Source organism: Salminus brasiliensis, chromosome 5 (genome assembly GCF_030463535.1).
Source record: "Salminus brasiliensis chromosome 5, fSalBra1.hap2, whole genome shotgun sequence".
NCBI lineage: Eukaryota > Metazoa > Chordata > Actinopteri > Characiformes > Bryconidae > Salminus > Salminus brasiliensis.
This window is the reverse complement of record NC_132882.1, coordinates 26,137,436-26,159,388: the sequence shown is the minus strand read 5'-3', so window position 1 is coordinate 26,159,388 and position 21,953 is coordinate 26,137,436. Positions and strand designations below refer to the sequence as shown.

Sequence of the window (21,953 nt, the reverse complement as noted above, 5' to 3'; positions counted from 1 at the left end):
AAAGTGCTACTGAGATACTGCAAACCCCCGCTGTTACAGGCCTACCACTGATTTCTAGAACGTTCAGGAGCAACACTCCCAACACAAGGATGTTTGCAGAGAGACGACACACTCCTGCCATTAATGAAACTCTTGTTCATGTTTTTATTGTTGAATCAGTTTGAAGTTCTGCACACTTTGTAAAGAGTCACGAGATCTGTAAGGATCTGTGTGTTATTCAGTACAGGCTCTGTCCAAGGCTACATTCTAATAATACTGGGCTGAAAACACCACAAACCACATTATTTGGCAACCCAAAGAGTACATATTAAACAGAACACATGCAGAGTTAATGTAACTCAGCTGGTTGGGTTCAGTCATTTCATCATACTGTACTGGGTTATTACAATGACCCAAATCTGGGTTCTTGTTCTTTATACAGTGCTGGTTTACGTTTTACCATGGATTTACCATGGATTCAGACCAGTCAACAAAACCAACAACAAAAACAACAACAATAATAATAATAATAATAATAACAATATCAACCATGTTAAATATCATAGACAATATTATCACTGTCTCCCACTGTGCAGCTTTTCATTTTTTGACATTGTTTGAATCTGGCAATTCATTGGGTCAAAAAAAAATAATGATGAATGGACCAATAAAAACACTCCAAAATGGCTTGAGTAAAAACTTTTTACAATAACTTCCATTGAAAGTTTAAAATTGTTTCATGTTTTTACATAATATCGCTGCTTAGCAACTGTACATCTAACACTTCAAACAGCTTAGCAACCACCTATTTTTTTTGTACATTACAAACGTTTAGAACAATATACAGATGATTCTGAAATAAAACACATTTTTGATTAATTTTTAAATAAATAATAACTGAAACAGAGCAGTCACAATGACATTAAATTAATGTGTGTGAGGTCAAATTGAGTGTATGTGGGGTAAAAGTGTGTATGAGGATTAGGATCTCTATCACAGTGAGAAACTCGTGTATTTGTGTGTAAATTATTTGCAGTATTGTATTATAATTAATAGAGGGAGACTTAAGAGTGAAGTGTTCCGTAAGACAAGACAAGTTCACAGTGAAACCAAATCCCTGTGACATCCAGAAAGTGTGAAATATATAATACAGCTAAAGTTAAAGTTAGCTGTGATAATTTAATTGCCCCCTGGTCCGACTCCAACAGGGTAAATACATGTGAAATAAGTGAGTATATAAAGTTTAGCTGTGATAAATTAATTGCCCCCTGGTCCGACTCCAACAGGGTAAGTACATGTGAAATAAGTGACTATATAAAGTTTAGCTGTGATAAATTAATTGCCCCCTGGTCCGACTCCAACAGGGTAAATACATGTGAAATAAGTGAGTATATAAAGTTTAGCTGTGATAAATTAATTGCCCCCTGGTCCGACTCCAACAGGGTAAATACATGTGAAATAAGTGAGTATATAAAGTTTAGCTGTGATAAATTAATTGCCCCCTAGTCCGACTCCAACAGGGTAAATACATGTGAAATAAGTGAGTATATAAAGTTTAGCTGTGATAAATTAATTGCCCCCTAGTCCGACTCCAACAGGGTAAATACATGTGAAATAAGTGACTATATAAAGTTTAGCTGTGATAAATTAATTGCCCCCTGGTCCGACTCCAACAGGGTAAATACATGTGAAATAAGTGAGTATATAAAGTTTAGCTGTGATAAATTAATTGCCCCCTAGTCCGACTCCAACAGGGTAAATACATGTGAAATAAGTGAGTATATAAAGTTTAGCTGTGATAAATTAATTGCCCCCTGGTCCGACTCCAACAGGGTAAATACATGTGAAATAAGTGAGTATATAAAGTTTAGCTGTGATAAATTAATTGCCCCCTGGTCCGACTCGTGCCCGCTCTTTTTTCGCTGCACGGACGTGACGTCACGCTGTCAACATGTAAGATGGCGACCCATCACAGGCAGAACGCAGCGGGGCGGAGGAAAGTGCAGGTACATTTACACCCTCACGCCTCTCGCTCACACACGGGCCGCCGGCGGGGTAGGTTCGACCCCCTTTATGCGGCGTGTTTGGATGCACTTCGTGTGTGTTATACAGTCACTGTGTGAGTGTGTGTGGAGAGAGAGAGAGAGAGAGAGAGGAGGGCTGAGCTGAGCTGAGCTGAGCCGCTGCACAGGCTTGTGGCTAGCTGGCCGAGCTAACGGGCTAGCACATATATACTGCCGCTCCGCGCTCTGATTTCTCTCCTGTACAGCGGCCGACCTCTCGGTGCTGATGTGTAGGAGTGATACGTGGGTGGCTGGCTGGCACTGTTGTCGCAGTGGTGTCGGTGTGTCGCTGTGTCGTGAGCTGTGTGTTTGACTCGGGTGGGCTCTGCTGGTGAGCCGCTCGCTCGCTCGCTCGCTCGCTCGCTCGCTCTCGCTCCACGCCCCCACCCACCCCGCTTAGTCTCGGGCTGCTCTCCCGGTTCTTCACTCCACCGGCTTCGTGTCTCGCCTCATGGGCTGTTGACTCTCTGTACAGAAGGGGTTTCTCAGTCTGAGCGGCGGTGCAGGGTACTGAGGGTGTAGGTGTGCTGAGGAGGGTCTGAACCGGACGGGTCTCCTTCCTCATGTTGGTCTGTAAAGGCAGGGAACCTCTGAGAGGAGCGCTGAGCACGGGCTCAGTAACTCGTTTAGCTGAAGAAAGGCCTTAAAGACACCTCAGGCCAAAGACGAGGAGGACTGGCAGATTTTTATTATTGGAGGAAAAACTGGTGATAAATGACTGCATTCCAGCTGAAGCTGGATGATGGAGCTTCTGTCAGACCTACAGTGTTATAACATGTCCCGATAAAGCTGTTCATCTGTCGTGTCCCTGTTTGTTTTGACCCTGCAGACTTCGGTGTTGTAGGTGTGCTAGGTCACATCTCTGAAGAACATCAGGTCCTGTGTTCGAGAGGTGGCTGGCGTCTAGTCTGTTCCACATGGTGTGAACCCAAACTCTGGGGGCGGTGGTGGCTCATCGGTTAGAGCACCGGGCTATTGAGGACATGGGTTGTGGGTTCGAAACCCACTGTTGGGCCGTTGAGCAAAGGATTAGTGAATTGAGGTAGTCCTCTCGCGGTGTGTTTTCCCACTCCGCAGCTGCAATACTTCTGGGATTGACTGTAGATCAGTGTCTGTGCGGTTTACTCAGGTAAAGAAGTTGTTTTTAAGGACATGGATTCAAATGTATTTGGTGGGCCGAGTTAGAATCGGGATGGCTTCTGCCCATGGACCTTATGTTCAACACCCCGGAGTTAAACCGTATAACGTGAAAACAGGGACTTGTTAGACTCCCTGTCTGGACAAGCATAAGGATCTGAGCCTGAGCCCTGACCTGACAAGGTCCGAAGTGTGATGGCTAGATAACTGGGTCAGAGCATCTCCAAAAAAAGGACAGGAGAGGGCAATTGATAGGGTCTTGGTCACTTAAGGCTCGTTAATGTGATCCATGGAGACCCACCTCACAACTTCCAGGACTTCCAGGTTTCGCTGTAGTCTCTTGGTTGTGGATACCGCAAGACGCCTTCAGAGACCTTGTTGAGTCCATGCCTTAACGAGTCAGAGCTGTTTTGGTAGCATGAGGAGGACCTACGCAATATTAGATGGGTGATTTTAATGTTAATCAGGCTGAACAGTGCATATTACTGTAAACATAATACACTAAAAAGTATTGGGCAAAAGTATTGGGACACCTGCTCATTCATGGTTTCATCTGAAGTCAATAGTATTAAAACAAGAGTTTATCCTGCTTTTGTCTAAATAACTGTCTACTGTCCAGGCAGAAGGCTGCTTCTAGATTTTTGAGCATTGCTGTGAGTATTTGATTGCATTCAGCATTCAGTCACCAGAGCATTAGTGATATCATGTTGGAGGATGATCACCAGCTCCCCCCAACTCTTCCCATAAGGATTGGATGAAGCATCGTCATTCCAGAAAACACATTTCCACTGCTTCACAGCTCAATGCTGGAGGGCTTTAATCCCCTCTAGCCTATGCCTGCCATTAGGCATGGTGCCAATAGGTTAATGTTTATGTGCTCCAGAGCGTCATATTATTGCCAGTACTTCTCCACTAGGGTAGACAAGCTGTGTGTGCGCATTTGCCCCTCTGTCTCAGCAATGGGTGCAGCGTAAAGTAGCGGAATGCATTCATTAGAAGAGGTGTCCACAAACATTTGGACATATAATGCACCTTTCCATGTTAACGTTAGCTACATAATAGATGAACATTAGTTTTAAGTGTTTCTCTGGATAGGATCTAAAGAATGCATGGTGCTTCATTACTATCTTGGAATATGGGCGTATTATGGCAGGAACAGCGATGACCTCATAGGGTGTACCTTTACCTGTTTTTTAAAAAAAAAGGAGAGGTTGACTCAGACCACATGAAGCTATTTTTTTTTAACTTTGCTTCAGGGTCTGTATTTTGTGCTTGCCATACCAGCGTTGGCTTGTTAATGCATTGCCCTTGGACTTAAGTGACTCAGCTAACAGCATTGACAGTCATAGATTCCAGGTTTGTGAAGTGTAGGAAGTACGTTTGGACTGAGACTGTAATGTCTGTCTATTCCTGCTGGTTTCAGCTAGGAGCCGCAGTACCCAGTTGTCCAGTGATCTTAATTTGTCCAGCGTATGTTTGCAAAACTGTTTACCTGGACACACAGTATAAATGGATGTTTCTGTTATTGTGGGGTTGTTGTTTGGTCTTTTTGGACTGACCTGTGCTGGCTTTTTGTGTGTTGAATGGAACTGAACAGAATGAGAGTTATCAGCTATTGAAGTGAACATGGTAATAGGAAAAGTACGGGTGCCCCTCCCTTTTTTTTTTAATACTGGACAGTTGTATTTTTTTCACAATCAGATTGGCCAATAGCCAAATTAATAAACCTTTCCTAAACCCCAAAGCTCTCACTGTGTGGTCTGAACGAAACCACTTGCCCTTACATTTGCAGGACTAATAACATTATTTGCTCTGGCATTTTAAATTCCTAAACAGAAAAATAGTTGCTTATTTAAGTTACTTTGAATCAAAAAATGATCAGCACTGACCGTAAGAGGAGAGTGCAGCATAGTTCACCACCCTCACAATCATGCATTTACTGATTGTTTGTTTGGAGCAAATACTGGCAGATTCCAATCTTGGCTGATTCCGATTGTGCATCCCTAATAATGATAAGTGCAGATGCTGCAGGGTTTTTCAAGCTCAGCAGTGCCGACACTTTGATATAGTGCTCAAAATGATTGGAGGAGCTTTTTGGGCCGAACCAGGTGGGACATAGTGACATATTAGGAGTGCACGATCAATGGATTGGCCCATCTGTAACCTGTACCTTTTATGGTGTAAATAAAAGCCAGCCAAGTAAATGCACTGCAAACTTGCATGACTAACTCTTATGATCAGGAATCATAACTCTCCTATCAGTGCATTCCTTCCTTGGGATATTGAGCAAGTATTTGCCTTTAATAATTGTCATAATAAATGAATGGCTAATAAAAAATGTAATTGTCAACAAAAAAAATAAATACATAAACCCTATTGCCCTGGAACCTATATATTTAAGATCTCCCTTTGTCCATGCGATCCAGGTGTCGTACGTGATCAGAGATGAAGTGGAGAAGTACAACCGCAATGGAGTTAATGCACTGCAGCTGGACCCAGCCCTTAACAGGCTCTTTACAGCTGGTCGAGACTCCATCATTAGGATATGGAGTGTCAACCAGCATAAGGTATCAGTCACTCACTCAATGAATCTGTCATTCATTCTGCAGCTCTGCTATTCCTACAGAAAATAGACAAATAATGTTAGACATATGGAATGAAAAAGTAAAGGCGATACAATGACCATGGAAGATTTTTTTTGGATGGAAGTTCATCAAAATAAAACCATTAGTCCTGCTTTACACTACTTTTTACGGGTCTGTTCTTGCGGCCATCCATGATTCCTCATTAGAATCACACCTTAAACAACACGGTGGTCTGAAGATATCTGACACTATATACAGTCATGCCCGAAAGTATTCATACCCCTGGCAAAGTTTGACTTAAATTTACTTTTATTTAACCAGAAGTTATATTTTTGCCTTGAAACGACACAGGCATCTCCCAGGAGATAACACGATGATGTACAAGAGGCATCATTGTGGGAAAAAGTATTTCTCAGCTTTTATACACATTTGAACAAAAAGTGGCATGTCCAAAATTATTCATACCTTTTGAAAACTGTCACAGTATATGGGAAAATCCAAAGTTCTATACCATTCCAAATAGTCCAAGCTGTTTTAAAGCATCCTAATTACCCTGATTCATTGGGAACAGCTGTTTTAATCAACTCAACAGGAGAAAAACAGCAGCTCTCTGCAGTTGGTTTGTGGACAGTCATGGCTAAGACAAAGGAGCTCACTAAGGACCTGCGGCTGTGCATTGTGGCCGCTCACAAGTCAGGAAAGGGCTATAAAGCCATATCAAAATGTTTTCAAAAAGTTCCAGTGGCTACAGTGCAAAGTATTATTAAAAAATACAAGAAGTTCCGCACTGTGGAAAATCTCGGTGGTCGGAAGCCAAAAGTGACACCTGTGCTGGCCAGGAGAATAGTGAGAGAGGTGAAGAAAAATCCAAGGATCACCACCAAGGCCATCCTGGTGAATCTGGACTCTGCTGGTGGCGACATCTCAAGGCAGACAGTTCAACGGACACTGCACACTGCTGGGTTCCATGGACGCAGGCCAAGGAGGACACCACTTCTCCAGAAAAGGCACACAAAAGCCCGCTTGACCTTTGCAAATGCTCATCTGGACAAAAAAGAAGACTTCTGGTGTTCTGTTTTATGGTCAGATGAAACAAAAATTGAATTGTTTGGCCACAATGATGTGTGCACCATTTGGCGTAAAAAAGGAGAAGCCTTCAACCCTAAAAACACCATCCCCACTGTCAAACATGGTGGTGGGAACCTAATGTTTTGGGGGTGTTTTTCAGCCAATGGACCAGGGAACTTGATCGCAGTAAATGGCACCATGAAAAAAGAGCAATACATCAAGATTCTCAACAACAACATCAGGCAGTCTGCAGAGAAACTTGGCCTTGGGAACCGGTGGACATTTCAGCACGACAACGACCCAAAACACACAGCCAAAGTGGTGAAGAAATGGTTAGCAGACAAAAACATTAATGTTTTGCAGTGGCCCAGCCAGAGTCCTGACTTGAATCCAATTGAGAATCTGTGGAGGGAGCTAAAGATCAGGGTGATGGCAAGGAGACCCTTGAACCTCAAAGAGTTGGAGCTCATCACTAAAGATGAATGGGCAAAAATACCAGTGGAGACATGCAAAAAGCTGGTCAGCAATTACAGGAAGCGTTTGATTGCTGTAATAGCCAATAAAGGCTTTTCTATTAATTATTGAGAAGGGTATGAATAATTTTGGACATGCCACTTTTTGTTCAAATGTGTATAAAAGCTGAGAAATATTTTTTCCCACAATGATGCCTCTTGTACATCATCGTGTTATCTCCTGGGAGATGCCTGTGTCATTTCCAGGCAAAAATATAATTTCTGGTTAAATAAAAGTAAATTTAAGTCAAACTTTGACAGGGGTATGAATACTTTTGGGCATGACTGTGTGTATATGACTTAATTAACATATATTACTAGTAACCGTTATGATGTGGTAGCAGATTCAATCTTTGTTTATGACTTCTCATCACTTGCTTCATGCACAAAGCTATCAGTGTACAAAGATGATTCACAAACTTGCCAACAAACCTTACAGCTGTGCATGTGTTTTGCAGCAGGACCCATACATAGCATCAATGGAACATCACACAGACTGGGTCAATGACATCGTCCTCTGCTGCAATGGAAAAACATGTGAGTATGACTTCAGAGCCGTCTGGTGTATTTATGGCACGGTGTGAGTAAGGGCTGCCCAATACACAATTTCAGCATCGTCCTCACAATGTGCGCATGCGCAATAGGCACATCACATGATATGCAGTGTCCCGTAAGGCAAATCTGATTAGACACGCCATGCTTTTTGATGATTGATACATATGGAAAGTTAAACAGTGTGTGTTATTGATGTCGTTACACATTGATGTTGGGAAAATCTGAAAATTCCTGTATTTTTTTTAATGTATTTATTTATTTATTTTTTCTTTCCAATATTGTGCAGCCCTAGGCTGTGTAGGCCTGGGTGGTGACATCCAACAGCTTGATATGTGACCTTGCTGCAGTGAGTGGAGAAAATTTAAATAATCATAACTAGTCATATTATATTTTATCTCCCACTCCGACCACCTGTCTTTGTCACAGTTGGAACAAAACAATATTTTTTCTTCATGTCGACCTTATATCTTATAATAAGCCAGTCCAGTTGTTTAGGGTCATGAAAGAAAGTGCAGACCGAAGTTCATAAAATAAGTGTATGTCTTTAAAAGGAAAACAAATACTAGTGTACGAGACATTGTCTTGACTTTGTTTAGTAGGTCATATTTTATATGTGCAAAACATGTCAATGTATGTAACTATTGTATGCAATACTGTTTCATTTACAGTGGACACATTTTTAACCTCACACACATAGAGCCCTCCATTTCCAAAAACTACAGAGTTTTTGTTTGAATTGCCACAATGTTCCTAAATTCTCTTTCACTTGAGGTAGAAAGAGATGGCTGACAGAAAACCGAGATGCTACCTTTCTTAGCAATTCACAAACCGTGAAGATCTGACTACAGAACACCTTATAAACTCTGCTGACGCTCTGCTTATCCTGCAGTGATATCCGCTTCATCAGACACCACAGTGAAGGTCTGGAATGCACATAAGGGATTTTGTATGTCGACATTGCGAACACACAAGGTAATAGCTGTGAGACTGTTTCACACTGGATTTTGCACCTAGCGTATGCTATCATTGAAATTGTACTATAAGTTTTAATAATTGAATTAGGTTCGAATTTCTTGTGCTTGAGGAAACACTGAATACACATTTTGAAAGTGTCATTTTGTGGTGATTTCTTGTAGGATTACGTTAAAGCCTTAGCATATGCTAAAGACAAAGAGCTGGTGGCCTCTGCAGGTCTGGACAGACAGATCTTCTTGTGGGATGTGAACACACTGACTGCTCTGACTGCCTCCAATAATACGGTCACTAGTAAGTATTGTCTGCCCATGAATCTCCACTTCAGAGGTTTGATAAAATGTATGCGCACCTCCCCTGAAATGTAACTAGGCATTGTGGCAATCCAGGCCGTGTCTACTTTCCTCCTTTGTTGCCATTTTTAAATTCAGTGGGATGAACATGGATCATGGATTGTGTGTACTGAGTGCACTGATGTGAGATTAGAGGTTTCAGGTAATGAACCAAATCATCAAATCTACATGCTTTTCTTTATCCAATGTTTTTCAGTGGCCAGACAGGCATAGAAAATTGACCCTCCTTTTGCCTCAGTGGGAGGAATGGCCGTACGGATTGACTCCTCCGACGTCTTGTGTTTCTTTCAATGCAGAAATCTGCTAAGTTTCAGCTGCCGTCGTTTGTAGTACGCCAAGAAAGTCGCAACAGCGTAGGCCACTTGCATAGGCTGTAGCATAGGCTTTGCATTGAACACAGAAGCAGAAGTCAGCCTTAAAGGTGTATCCGTTTCTTCCTTTTGTCCTACAGCATCCTCTCTTAGTGGGAACAAAGACTCAATCTACAGTCTGGCTATGAATCAGATGGGGACAGTAATAGTGTCAGGGTCCACTGAGAAGGTTTGCTACTTTATTTTTAGAAATAGTTTTTATTTTGTGTGGCCTTTACTGTATTGGATTGAGTGTTTTTTTTTTTTTTTTTTTTTTTTGGATGCCTCAGGTTTTAAGGGTGTGGGACCCACGTACCTGTGCCAAGCTTATGAAGCTGAAAGGACACACAGACAATGTCAAATCCTTGCTGCTCCACAGAGACGGTACCCAGGTGAAACATGCTGGTTCATTGCTTAATTAGAGTGTGTGTAGACATGGGGATACACTGCTGAATAGGTTGAACAGCTTCAAGATGCAATTATCAGAAACGACATTTTCAAGGTTCATGTATTCCTTGAAGAGTCTTTTTGTTAAAGACCTATTTAACTACGGAGGATCAGATCTGCTGAAATAAGAAATAATTCTATAATAAATATAGTGAAATTATTTGGATACAAACAAAAATGAAGATAAATAATTTAAATAATAAATAAATGACCAAATCAATTGATAATTTAGCAATTGCTTTGTTGAGTAAAATGGTTAAAAAAATTGCAGTAAATACATTAAGTAACAATCTATTAATGTGGAAAATAAAGCATTAATAAATAAATGTTTTATTTCTACATTTATATATTTCTACATGTATTTATTACAAAGTCGAAATACATGTTAATGTATGTATTTACTACATTCCTTAATTTACATGTATAAATTTTTTCCATTTGGCAGTTCTAGGCCTTCATATTTAATGGCATCGTGCCATCTTAGTGCTCTCTCTTAATAGTGCCCTTCCTCCGTTCAGTGTCTGTCGGGCAGTTCAGATGGGACCATTCGGCTGTGGTCGCTCGGTCAGCAGAGGTGCATAGCCACGTACCGTGTCCATGACGAAGGCGTGTGGGCTCTTCAAGTTAACGAAGCCTTTACACATGTCTATTCTGGAGGCCGGGATCGTAAAATTTACTGCACAGACCTACGCAGTCCAGACATACGTGTACTTATTTGTGAAGAGAAGGCCCCCGTCCTCAAGGTGAGTAAGAGATGTAAGCCAATCGCAATGGGAATTTACCAGTTTGTGAGTTTCCTCTCTTTGCTGTCTGTTTATGATGACCCACATCTACAGAATCATCACACATCAGTATTGTTTACTGCTGTTCTAATATGCAGTCTTCCAGTTCTTCTGAGCTCCTTGCCTTTAAGTTACAGATCACAGTGAAAGAGAAAGCCAGTTAGTGAAGCAGTAGAAAACATCTGTGTTGCGGAAACTGATTAGAGAGGAGTTTGAAGAACCCGCCTGGGTAAAAAGAAAGTAAAATTGCTGAATGTATGTTTGGCCTTGGACAGATGGAGCTGGACAGGTCAGCGGACCCACCATCAGCCATCTGGGTCTCCACCACGAAGTCCACCGTTAACAAATGGGTGAGCACAGCTGCTTTCCACCGTGACGCGAGCGGAGCAGCCACCTGCCCCAGCTGTTCCCTGACGTATCATAGTCAGCTAAGCTTTAATGATTCTTTTGCCTTTTCTTTTACTCTTTATCATCCTACTGATTCAAATGTTGGCACTGCTACCTAATGTTCTATGATTGACCGTCTTTAGTAGCTGTAGTAGGCTGTCTAATCATCCGGCACTAAGTACCTATAGTAATAGTGTGCAGTTCCACTTTTAGGTCAGTATTGATTCTAGCAGAAGCAAGCCTGCAGGCATGTAATAGTGTGTTCTGTTTCAAGAATTCACATTCTCTCCCACCCAGTTGACAATCTTTAAACTTGCCAAAATTCTTTCCATTCCATTACCCTTCAGTCTCTAAAGGGCATCCACAATTTCCGAACATCTGGCGATTACGACAATGACTGCAGCACTCCTCTGACACCGCTGTGCACACAACCAGACCAAGTCATTAAAGGTAAGCATTTTACCAATAGACGCTGCCTTTTAGTGATTAATGATTAAATACAGATGCTAGGTCTACTTAGGAGAGTCTTAGTGTTTGAATTTATACAGATGAATGTATATTGAAATAATTAGGATCACATTTGTCCAAGCTGTTGACCTCTTTTTTTTTGAGGATTTTTGAAAGGCGACTGTACACCCATTCAGTGTGGACGACTTATTGATTCCTTTAACACACCTCATTTTACAGCAGGGGAACTTAATTAAGAGGTGCACCCCTGCTTTTAGTTTAGCATTTTTCATTTGTTTGCCAATTTTTCCCTTAATCTCTGTTTGGTCCTGTCAATTAACCTATGCATTCATAACTTCCCTTTTCCAACACTAGGAGGTTAAGGTCCTTAAAGGACTTATCTCCTCCCTTATATGTAAAACCAGCCAGCCCCTTTTTTCGAACTACCTCCAAAGGGCATGGCTGGGCAGCCAACATGCTCTGAGGAAAGCACAGGGTCCCCAGCCTTGCCACACCAGCTAACACACGCCTGTGTCAGCCAACATCGCTTAAAAGTGATGAGAGGATCATTAGTGCCATCTACCTGCCCGGAGAGAGCATGGCCAGTTTTGCTCTGTCAGGCTCCGGACGCTGATGGCAAAGTAACTTGGATTGCCATTGGTAGTGCATTAGACCTTTGACATCAGTGGAATTTTTAGGGTGTGTTTATACTTGTAGATCAGTTTCCTTGGTTCTGACCAAGCAAGAGAATAATATACTGTTACATTTTGGTCCTGAACGTATGATACTTGTATGACCGGAGGCTGCAAGAAGAGCTCTGCACAAGGTGGGTGTGTTCATGGGCCCTACATGATCAGTGGTACTGTGTACACTGTATAGTGTGTGTGGTTTGGGACACAGCCCTACTAAACTAAAGCATCAGATAGAAGAAGTTAAAGCATAGAAATGTGGGCAGGTTTGCATTGAGGCTCACCCGTGATGAGGCGTGCAGATGCATATGGCATGACGTTGTTGAAGTGGGCGGACAGAGTTGATAATAGATTTTGCAGGCAGAATTGACCCCCCTGCCTTTGCACAACTCTAGCTGCAAGAACGCCTATGACCTATGGTTCATATCGAAAATGCACCAGAATTTGTTTTGAAACGGGCCCAGGCTCACCTGCTCAGGAGGTGTCAGTTCGAGAGGCAGCATTCACATTTACATAAACACCTTTTGCTAATCTTTGATTAATTGTGGTTAATGTGTCTTACACCAGACTGCTATGTTTAATTTAAATGTTGCTATATTTTTTGCACTCTGACATTGCTTTTATGTATTCTCTAGGTGGAGCCAGTATAATTCAGTGCCACATTCTGAATGACAAGAGGCACATACTTACTAAAGACACCAACAACAACATAGCATACTGGGATGTGCTCAAGGTTCGAACTCTCTTCTTATCCCTTTTTCTCCCGTGTCACTTTTGCAAACACTAATTGTCAAGAGGTGTGAATACTCATCAGTACCTTTTGCACAGGCATGTAAAGTCGAAGATTTGGGAAAGGTGGAGTTTGATGAGGAGACCAAGAAACGGTTTAAGATGGTTTATGTGCCTAACTGGTTCTCAGTGGATCTAAAAACAGGGGTGAGTCAAAAAACATACTTTTTACATCTAATAATTGTATGGTTTTTGATTTTTGCTAAATAGTTCATTTAAAGGAGGCTGTTTTTACTTTTAATTCTAAATTTATTATAGTTCCCTGCAAACGTTGAAAGACAGCTGTGAAGAGTAGAAAACCAAGAACACTTTAATTCAGGGCTTATAAGATGTATTTTTCATTTACTTTTTTTTTTTTTGGGGGGGGGGGGGTGTTGATTTTTGTGTGTGTGTGTGTGTATATAAATGACAACTGCTCTTGTTAACTGTCTCAGGAGAGGAGGCGAGATAAGGTAAAAGAAGTCAAGTTAGTGTGTCCTCTACATCATACTGTTTTACATTAGCTCAGGGAGATAATGCTAGTGCTAATACTAACTAGACGTGCCGAATCAGACCCATTACCACAGCAATAAGTCAACCATCGCCAGTTAGACATTCAGTCTGTGTTCTGTAGCAAGTGACACCAATAACCAATGAAATGACATGTAATCTAGTACCTCAACACACAGCTACCGTAATTATTTATTATATAATTGTTTTATATAAGTACATTTCCTGAAATGACAGTTGTTTGATTCTTCATAAGAATTTCAGTCCTGCGTTGTACTGACTGGAAGGGAGAGGGAGGGAGGGAGGGAGGGAGGGAGGGAGAGAGAGACAACAGAGATTAGCTCTCTTAGCCTTAACATGATTCTTAGCATTAACATGATTCCTTCACAAGTTAGTTAGTGGGTGGAGCTACTCAGACTGGGGCCAGTATAAATGACACGACTTCTGAGCCAAGTCTAAACAGAGTATTGAATGCCCTGCATTACGCGTAATTTAGAGTAAGAGACTGACTAGGCTGTCTTATTTCACACTGTGTGGGTTGGTAGGCACTCCAGCTATGCGCACAAGCACTGAAAATGTGTGATTTTTTTATATGTTTAACATGTTTTGATTTTTTGTAAATCTTTCCTTTGTCAGATGTTGACTATTACTCTTGATGAGAGTGACTGCTTTGCCGCCTGGGTCTCTGCCAAGGATGCTGGATTCACCAGTCCTGATGGATCAGACCCAAAGTGTGAGTACAGAAACATCTGTGAATAGCAAATTGGGAAGTACAGAAGTCAAACATGTGTGCACGTGTAATCAGTCATTAGCCATCCACCTGTTTCTACCTGTATGTTCCTGGCCAGTGAACTGCAGTGCTGCAGGTGTGCCATGCCATTGCTGACCTTGACTTCTGACTCCTAATGATGTCTCAATATGGATATGAATGTCAGGATTCATGTCCTGTTTTGGACAGGACAGAAAAATGTTTATTTTAAAACCATGCTGTGTGTGTGGGTAGCAAAAGCCAACATAAAGTGTGCTATAATGCCACCACAAACAGCCATAACAACTTCAATGCTCCTGGATCTGGATCTTTACTAAAGGGATGCACCACAGTTCTGCATGACCGTCACAGTCACTGAATGTGTGCTTTCTTACACAATCCTTAATGCAGTATACTGAGGTTTCCCCATTAGATCTGAATGCAGATGTTTTTTAGTTGAACCCTTGGTCATGCCTGCCATCTATGTCCCAATACTTAAACATCTTTCAAAACCATTAGAATCGTTGTTCAAAATTACAGTTTTTGCCACATGCCAGAGTGCTTTAATTGTTAATTGGAAAAATGTATTGTGCAGTACACCTGTCTGGAAACATCTGTATTCGTTATGTATCTCTACTCATTTCTTCAGATTTTTCCTTTAATTTCTCACATATTTGTTCATGACCCACTTGAAAATGGGCTGTGAAAACAATTTAATCTCAGGAGGACAATATCGCAACCATTTAACTGTGCTGCTCGTTCTGCTGAATTGAGACTTAATACTCCCATATCAAATCTGCCTTGTGGTGTTTCTCAATGAGCCTATGAAGTAATAATGTGCTTATTTTTAAATAAGGTATATTAAGGTCACAAATTAGTGTAGTCAAGCCATGAGAGTAAATAGAGGTCATAAAATGTATTGATCTGTAGTAAAATTTATAAACTGTATAGACAGAAGTATTGGGACACACTTCTTAATCATTTAATTCAGGGGTTGCATTCAGTCCCATTGCCATAGGCGTCTAAAATCAAGCACCTACTCATACAGAATGGGTGGTTCTAAAGAAATCACTGAATTTCAGCGTGGTACTGCAATGGGAGCCACTGTTTTTGTAAAATTTCTCCCCTCCTAGATATTGCACTATCAACCATGGGTATTATTATGACAAAGTGGAAGCATTTATGAACTACAGCAACTCAGCCATGAAGTAGCAGACCACATGTTACAGAGTGGGGTCGAAGAGTGCTGAGGAGCTTAGTGCATAAAAGTCATCAATGCTCTGCTGGACGAGCAGCTGCGTTCAAGCCTTACATCACCAAGCTCTATGAGAAAAGTGTCTGAGATGATGATAAGATACTAATGGTGTAATGCTTCAGCACACCAAGACATTTTGAACAAGACATATGCTCCCAACTATGTGGCCCCAGTGCACAAAGCAAGGTCCCCATAAAGGTACGCTTGGGTGAGTTTAGTGTGGAAAAACTAGACTGGCCCGCACAGAGCCCTGACTTCAACCCTATCGAACATGGACTCCGTATTAAAGCTTATGGATTTAGAATGAGATGTCATAAAAGCTCCCATACATGTAATGTGTAGGTGTCCCAATACTTTTGTCCATGTAGTGTATTCCTATTTTATTCTTGCCACTTGGAATTCTATTCAGTAGCAACTAGCCTAGCATTTTCAAAACACCAGAAAGTTAGTTAAAGTGTTAGCATGATTTTGCACACCAGCTTAAGCTTGTTTTGGCTGTTGTAGTGAATCTCGGTGGACTGCTGCTGCAAGCGCTGCTGGAGTATTGGCCCAGGACACACAGCAGCCCCATGGATGAGGAAACGGAAATGAACCATGGTAAGTTGTAACTGCTGAGGCTGCTGCATGACCTGATCTTTTTTTGATAACTTGTAGCATGCCTGTGGATTATGTTTCCTCATAGAGTATCATTTTAGTGTATTTGTGTCTTTTGTCTTAGTGAATGGGGAGCATGAGAGTAGGATACAGAAAGGAAACGGTTATTTCCAAGTGCCACCGCATACTCCTGTCATTTTTGGTGAAGCAGGAGGAAGGACACTTTTCAGGTGTGTTCTTCTCCTATTATAGCATGTTGTATTTAATGCATCATCTGTTTGTTTTTTGATTACTCTATTAGTAAGAGTGTGTGAAATCTCATTACTGTGGTATTTGAACACAGATTTTGGAACTTTATATGTGTTGCAAATAAAGAATATGATAAATTAGTCATACTTCTTTTATTTTCCGCAGCAAAAACATGGTATTAAAATTTGACTGCATCACTTTTCCATAAAGAAAGTTGAGCCCTGAAATGAGAGAATACCATTTTTAATCCTCTTGATTGATTAGTAATCCTTTTTCTGTTAACATGCTTTTAAGTTTTTATTTATGCTTCCTTTTTTTTATACATATTCCATTATATTATGTCAATTTAAGTTGTTATGAGCTACACAATTATTAATAATTTAAAAAATCAATTTGTTTTCGGTGCAGGTTATTGTGTCGAGACTCTGGAGGCGAGACTGAGTCTATGCTGCTTAATGAGACTGTACCACAGTGGGTTATAGACATCACAGTGGATGTGAGTGCTGAGAGCCCTCCAGTCCTAAATGCTATTTAAGACCATTCCAGACTGAAAGTTAAATTAATATAAGTTGGTGATGTAGTTATAATTGATGGTGTGTGGGTGTGTGTGACATCAAATATCTGATTAAATCGAAGTCTTTATTTTGCTTTATTTTCTGCTTTTTACACAGAAAAACATGCCCAAATTCAACAAAATCCCCTTCTACCTCCAGCCTCACTCCTCATCTGGTGCCAAGACATTAAAGAAGTAGGTTACTGTTTCAACCAGCACATATTCTTTTACAAAAATGTAATATCTTGGTAATTATCTTGATTAACCTTTTAAAAGTCTAGGAGGAGGACTTTAAAAAGCTTATTGCTTCACCTGTTGCAGCATCTATTATCCACAGATAATTCTATGCTCTACATGGAGAGCTCTACAAAGAAGCCCTGCTTCCTGTACAACGTTGGTTTGTGGTGTCGTTTGTGTTTAGGGACCGCCTATCAGCTAGTGACATGCTCCAGGTGAGGAAGGTGATGGAACACGTTTATGAGAAGATTATAAACCTGGACAGCGAGTCCCAGACAGGTGGCTCAGCTGGAGAGAAACCGAGCGAGCCGAAGGAGGAGGAGGACATGGCTGTCCTGGCAGAGGAGAAGATCGAGCTACTCTGTCAAGACCAGGTAAGCCCGTTGTCACCTTTACAGTTTGAGGTCCATTAAAAAAAAAACTTCCAGCTTAATTTTTTGTGCCTGTTCTAGACAAATTAACAAATGTGACTTTAATGGAAACCTTAAAAGACTGTGGCAAGTTTCCCTTTAAATAAAAAAAAAAAAAAAACAGCTTTGAAATGTTATGATGCTCCACTGAAGTGTACTACGGAGAATGGCATCTTAGTCACTGTGTAGAATTAGTGGATTGGGCAGGAAAAAACTCATGAGAACTGTGTAACGTACGTAACCAATTTTATCTTATTTGTGTAATAAGATCCTGTAATATTACTCCACTTCGACAGACCTTAGGGGTGCCTTAAAGTGCAAATTAGGCTTATTGCGTGTAGGGGGAGCACAGGAGCAAGAAATACCCATTCTTGCATAATGATGCTTTAAAATATTTTGGGTAACTATGCTTCAGTTAGTAACGGAGTTTTAACTGACATATGGGTAAAAAAAACACCCTTAAAACTGTTCCCTGGGACACTGACCACTGTTCCCCAAGTTAACATATCCTCAACACCTTCTACACTTCGTTTCAGTGCTCTAACTGAAAGCAGAGGCTGACCAGAACTGAAGTTCCTTCTCCGTTCATCAGTTTGCGCACTGTCTGTTCACGCGTAATCTGCGTAACTTTAAAAATAAACTTTTTCTTATCTGAATTTAACCAGGATTTGCAATCTCATCCAGGAACTTTTTTTTTTTGGCTTTCTGTGGACTACACTATTTTCACCCTGATTCTTAGTCTGGCCGAGTCTGTGCTGGTTGGCTCTGTTCTGCTGAATTTTCCTCAGGCAGCATTGCCAGTTGGAGAGAGAATCTGAGAGACTCCAGATCATGTTTCAGACCAGTCAGAGCATATCAAACCTGTTTGTTTTTTTTTTTTCTCTGTGTAATCTAGTGTATACTAGAAAGAGATTCAGTTTGAGCGAGTCCTGTCAATGGCCGGTGACAGTCGACCACGAAAAGTGCAATTTATAGCCCGGTTCCAATTAGAATTTTATTTTTCACCTTAAATGATCCAGCAGCTACATTCTGGTGCTAGCACATGTTCGATACTGCAGAACCATTTAAGGTGAAACAGAAATTCTTACATCTGCACACATGCCTCATACGTAGGGTAGCCTCCAATGTGTTCACCTCTAACTCCCTCTGATCTGTAGACCTTGTACAGACCTTGTCTTCTTACCCAAATTTTACACACTTCTTTCACATGCAGATGGTGGAGCGAATCTGCATCTCTTATGACGGTTCGGTTCAGCAACAGGGTGTGGTTGTGTAGTGGATAATCCCAAGTCATTTAGTGTGTGATGGCCATGTCTTCATTCGCCATAGAGATCAGCACAAATCTGCAAAAAGAGACCCAATATTTTTATAATCTGCTTGGACTTCAAACGTCCTGTAGTGTATTTAAGGTTTTAGGTCTGTATTATGTTTCTTCCAATGGGTTTGGTTGTTGTCTTAATTCAGCCAATGAATGAGCTAATCCAGGTAAAGACATTGTAACAGTCATCCGATTTGCTACAAATAACCATTTTTTGTTTTTTTGTTTGTTTTCCTCTAAAAGGTTCTGGATCCCAACATGGACCTGCGAACAGTGAAGCATTTCATTTGGAAGAGTGGCGGTGACCTGACACTTCATTACAGGCAGAAATCCACGTGAGGGAACCAGTGTAGCTCCTACCTAAATCTGTCCACATTTCCCATTGCGAACACCTTCATGAACCTCCAAACTCATGCACCCAGTGGTTCTGTGTGTTACGTTTTATGGAGTCACACAAAAGTACACCTGCACCACAGGTTCTCTGACCCCATCAGGTTCTCCACAGTCTATAAATCTCCTCAACATAGAGCTCGCTGGATCAGCCAGGGTTTTTGCGACACTTGAGTGGGAAGCTAGAATGAGGAGAACTGTGGATAAGGGCATCTGCTGTGAATGGCCAACTGACAAGAAAGAGAAAGTATGGTGTGAATATTTGTTTTTTCTTCTTATTATTATTATTTAATATGCCATTTGTTTCATGTGTAATTAAAGTTTTTATTAACTTTTTTGTGCACAGTGTACGTTTGTCTTGGTACACACAATGTCGGAGAAGTGACAGCTTTCACAATTATTATTATTATTATTATTTTTTTTTTTTTTGCTCCCCCCCTTGTACATTCCAAAGGTGTTTGTTACCAGTAACAGCTTAATCCCTCTTGTAGCATGTAGGGAGAAAAGAAGGTAAATCAAAAGGAATGGTTCATGGATATCTCTGCCTGATTTAAAACTAAGTATTCTGCTGAATGTAAAGGAGTGCTGCTTTTACTAACTCCCATGTCCTTTCAGTTTGGAAGGAGACAGATGCACTGAGGTTTTTGGTGAAGCTTCCTAACTTGCCCCAAAAAGTAATGCATCTCTCTCACTAATGCTGTGCTGTATTCATTATTGCCACCATTTTGTACATAGATTGTAATTATTTTGTAGGCAGTTTTACCTAAGTTGTTCCCTTGATGATCAGGGTGTTTTTATTTACTTTTTTAAGCAATTCTGTTCTCTTCAAAAAGGTGCTTTTTCATGTGAAATACGATAAACATGACAAAACGGGTCGAATGGATGGATTCAGTACTTGGGGAGAGTGAAGGCTCTGTAGAGATGGGCATTTCGCTTGTGATGCAGTTGCTGCTAGCAGCCCACCCACCCACAAGAGGGCAGAAAATTACTGGTAACTGGTTGCCGGAGACATTAAAAAAAAAAAACAGGTAAGGATATATTGATAAGGGATATCACTGGATGGTGAAACTCAGTTCATTTTTTATTTATGCAAAACAAGTTGTGCTTTGCAGACTGTGTCGATCATAACTGAGGTTTGCACAGTGTTGTAGAAATGTATTCTATATTTGGTTTTAGTCCAAGATAATAAATAAAAGGAATAAATGACTAAACAAATGTGCTTTGAGACCTTTTGTTCTACTATCCAGAAGAGTTAAAATATCTAGTTCACGACTGTGTAAACTATTTTGGTCTTGCTTGTGTTAAAGGTAATGATCATGCATTTATTTATGTATAATTATATACAGTTGCAGGGTTCTTAGGGTGACATACTCTCTCATGGGCATGGATATTATAGCAGTATTGGGCTTTGGGCTTGGGAACGGCAGACCCCCAGTCCATCAGTTTAAACTATTTTGCGTGGCTAGAGGTTAAAAGATGTAGACACTTGAAAAGGTGAGGCCCCAAACTGCCTCAAACCAGTTTCCTTAGCTATGGGGAAACTGGTTAACATGGTCAGGAGCAACCTAAGAACCACCCAGGCCTACCAAAAACTGGAACCTGCTGGAACACCAGTGTCAACATCTGCACTCAAGCTAATTACAAAAACATGGACAAAGAGGCTGCTGGCCAAGAAAGAAGCTCCTGGTCAAAAATCAACTCCTTCTATTTGTGGTGTGGGCAATATATTAAAAGAAAAGCATGGGCATGTTTCCTGGAGGAATGTTTTGTTAACCAACTGTTAAGCACGGTGGAGGTAGCATCACACTCGAGGGCTGTTTTTCTGCAGTGAAATGCAATAGTGAAATATTTTGGACTACCTCTGAATTCTTCAGCATAACCTCACCATCCGCTAGACGCTTGAAGCTTGAGACACAGCTGGGTTTTCCAGCTGGAGAATGACCCAAAACATAGCAGAGGTGGTTCTGGAGTGGACAAAGAAGGCCAAAATGACTTCAATTCTATCAAAAATAAGGCCTCACCCAGGAAACAAGTTGAATTATGGACGAGTGGTCAGATATCTACCCAGAAGCTTGTTCATGGCTACCAAGAGCAAGACTTTTCTAATAGATACTGGAAGTGCTAGGTGTGCTGTCTGTGTTTTCACCTTGAATTCAGAGAACAATCCCAGAAATTCTAAGCTTGTCCAAGTTTATGTACGCTTATTTTGTCCCACTTCAAAGAAGTCATTGCATGCATGTTCTTGTAAAAGCCGCTGTACTTTCTTTCCTTCCTCTGTGGCTTGATGTTATGCAGTATCACCCGAGGTGTTTAGTATGAAGACTGTAACCCCATAAGGCAGGGGTGGTCAACGAGGGCTATAGTCCAGCACAGCTTGCTGAGTTCCCTGCTCCATCAGCCTTACTAAACCTGGCTTGTTAACAGGTGAGTTGAATCAGGTGTGCTTGAGCAGGAAAAGCACAAAACCCCCGCCAGAAGGCACAGACAAAGATAAAGACTCTGCTGCCATCTTGCTGATTTAACCCAACAACCCACATCATTCTTTTTTATTAATATCTGTGGATGATGTGTTTTGGTTATTTATTATTACACTGA

The 21,953-nt window shown here is 41.0% G+C and overlaps 1 protein-coding gene across 2 annotated transcripts; it reads left to right on the top strand.

The window, feature by feature from the left end:
• Positions 1-1,928: 1,928 nt before the first annotated feature.
• wdr48a (WD repeat domain 48a) lies at positions 1,929-19,692 on the top strand. 2 transcript variants are annotated; one of them, XM_072679987.1, is made up of 19 exons: positions 1,929-1,985; positions 5,606-5,746; positions 7,803-7,881; positions 8,789-8,871; positions 9,036-9,165; positions 9,676-9,764; positions 9,865-9,966; positions 10,540-10,764; positions 11,079-11,153; positions 11,538-11,640; positions 12,962-13,059; positions 13,155-13,262; positions 14,241-14,337; positions 16,112-16,204; positions 16,326-16,431; positions 16,859-16,946; positions 17,122-17,198; positions 17,425-17,614; positions 19,212-19,692. In XM_072679987.1, the coding sequence occupies exons 1-19, from the start codon at positions 1,938-1,940 to the stop codon at positions 19,305-19,307; spliced, it is 2,028 nt and encodes a 675-aa protein (XP_072536088.1). In that variant the 5' UTR covers positions 1,929-1,937; the 3' UTR covers positions 19,308-19,692. The 2 variants fall into 2 exon arrangements, with proteins under 2 accessions (XP_072536088.1, XP_072536087.1); XM_072679986.1 differs by having other exon boundaries at positions 1,937-1,985; positions 7,806-7,881.
• The last annotated feature ends 2,261 nt before the right edge of the window (positions 19,693-21,953 follow it).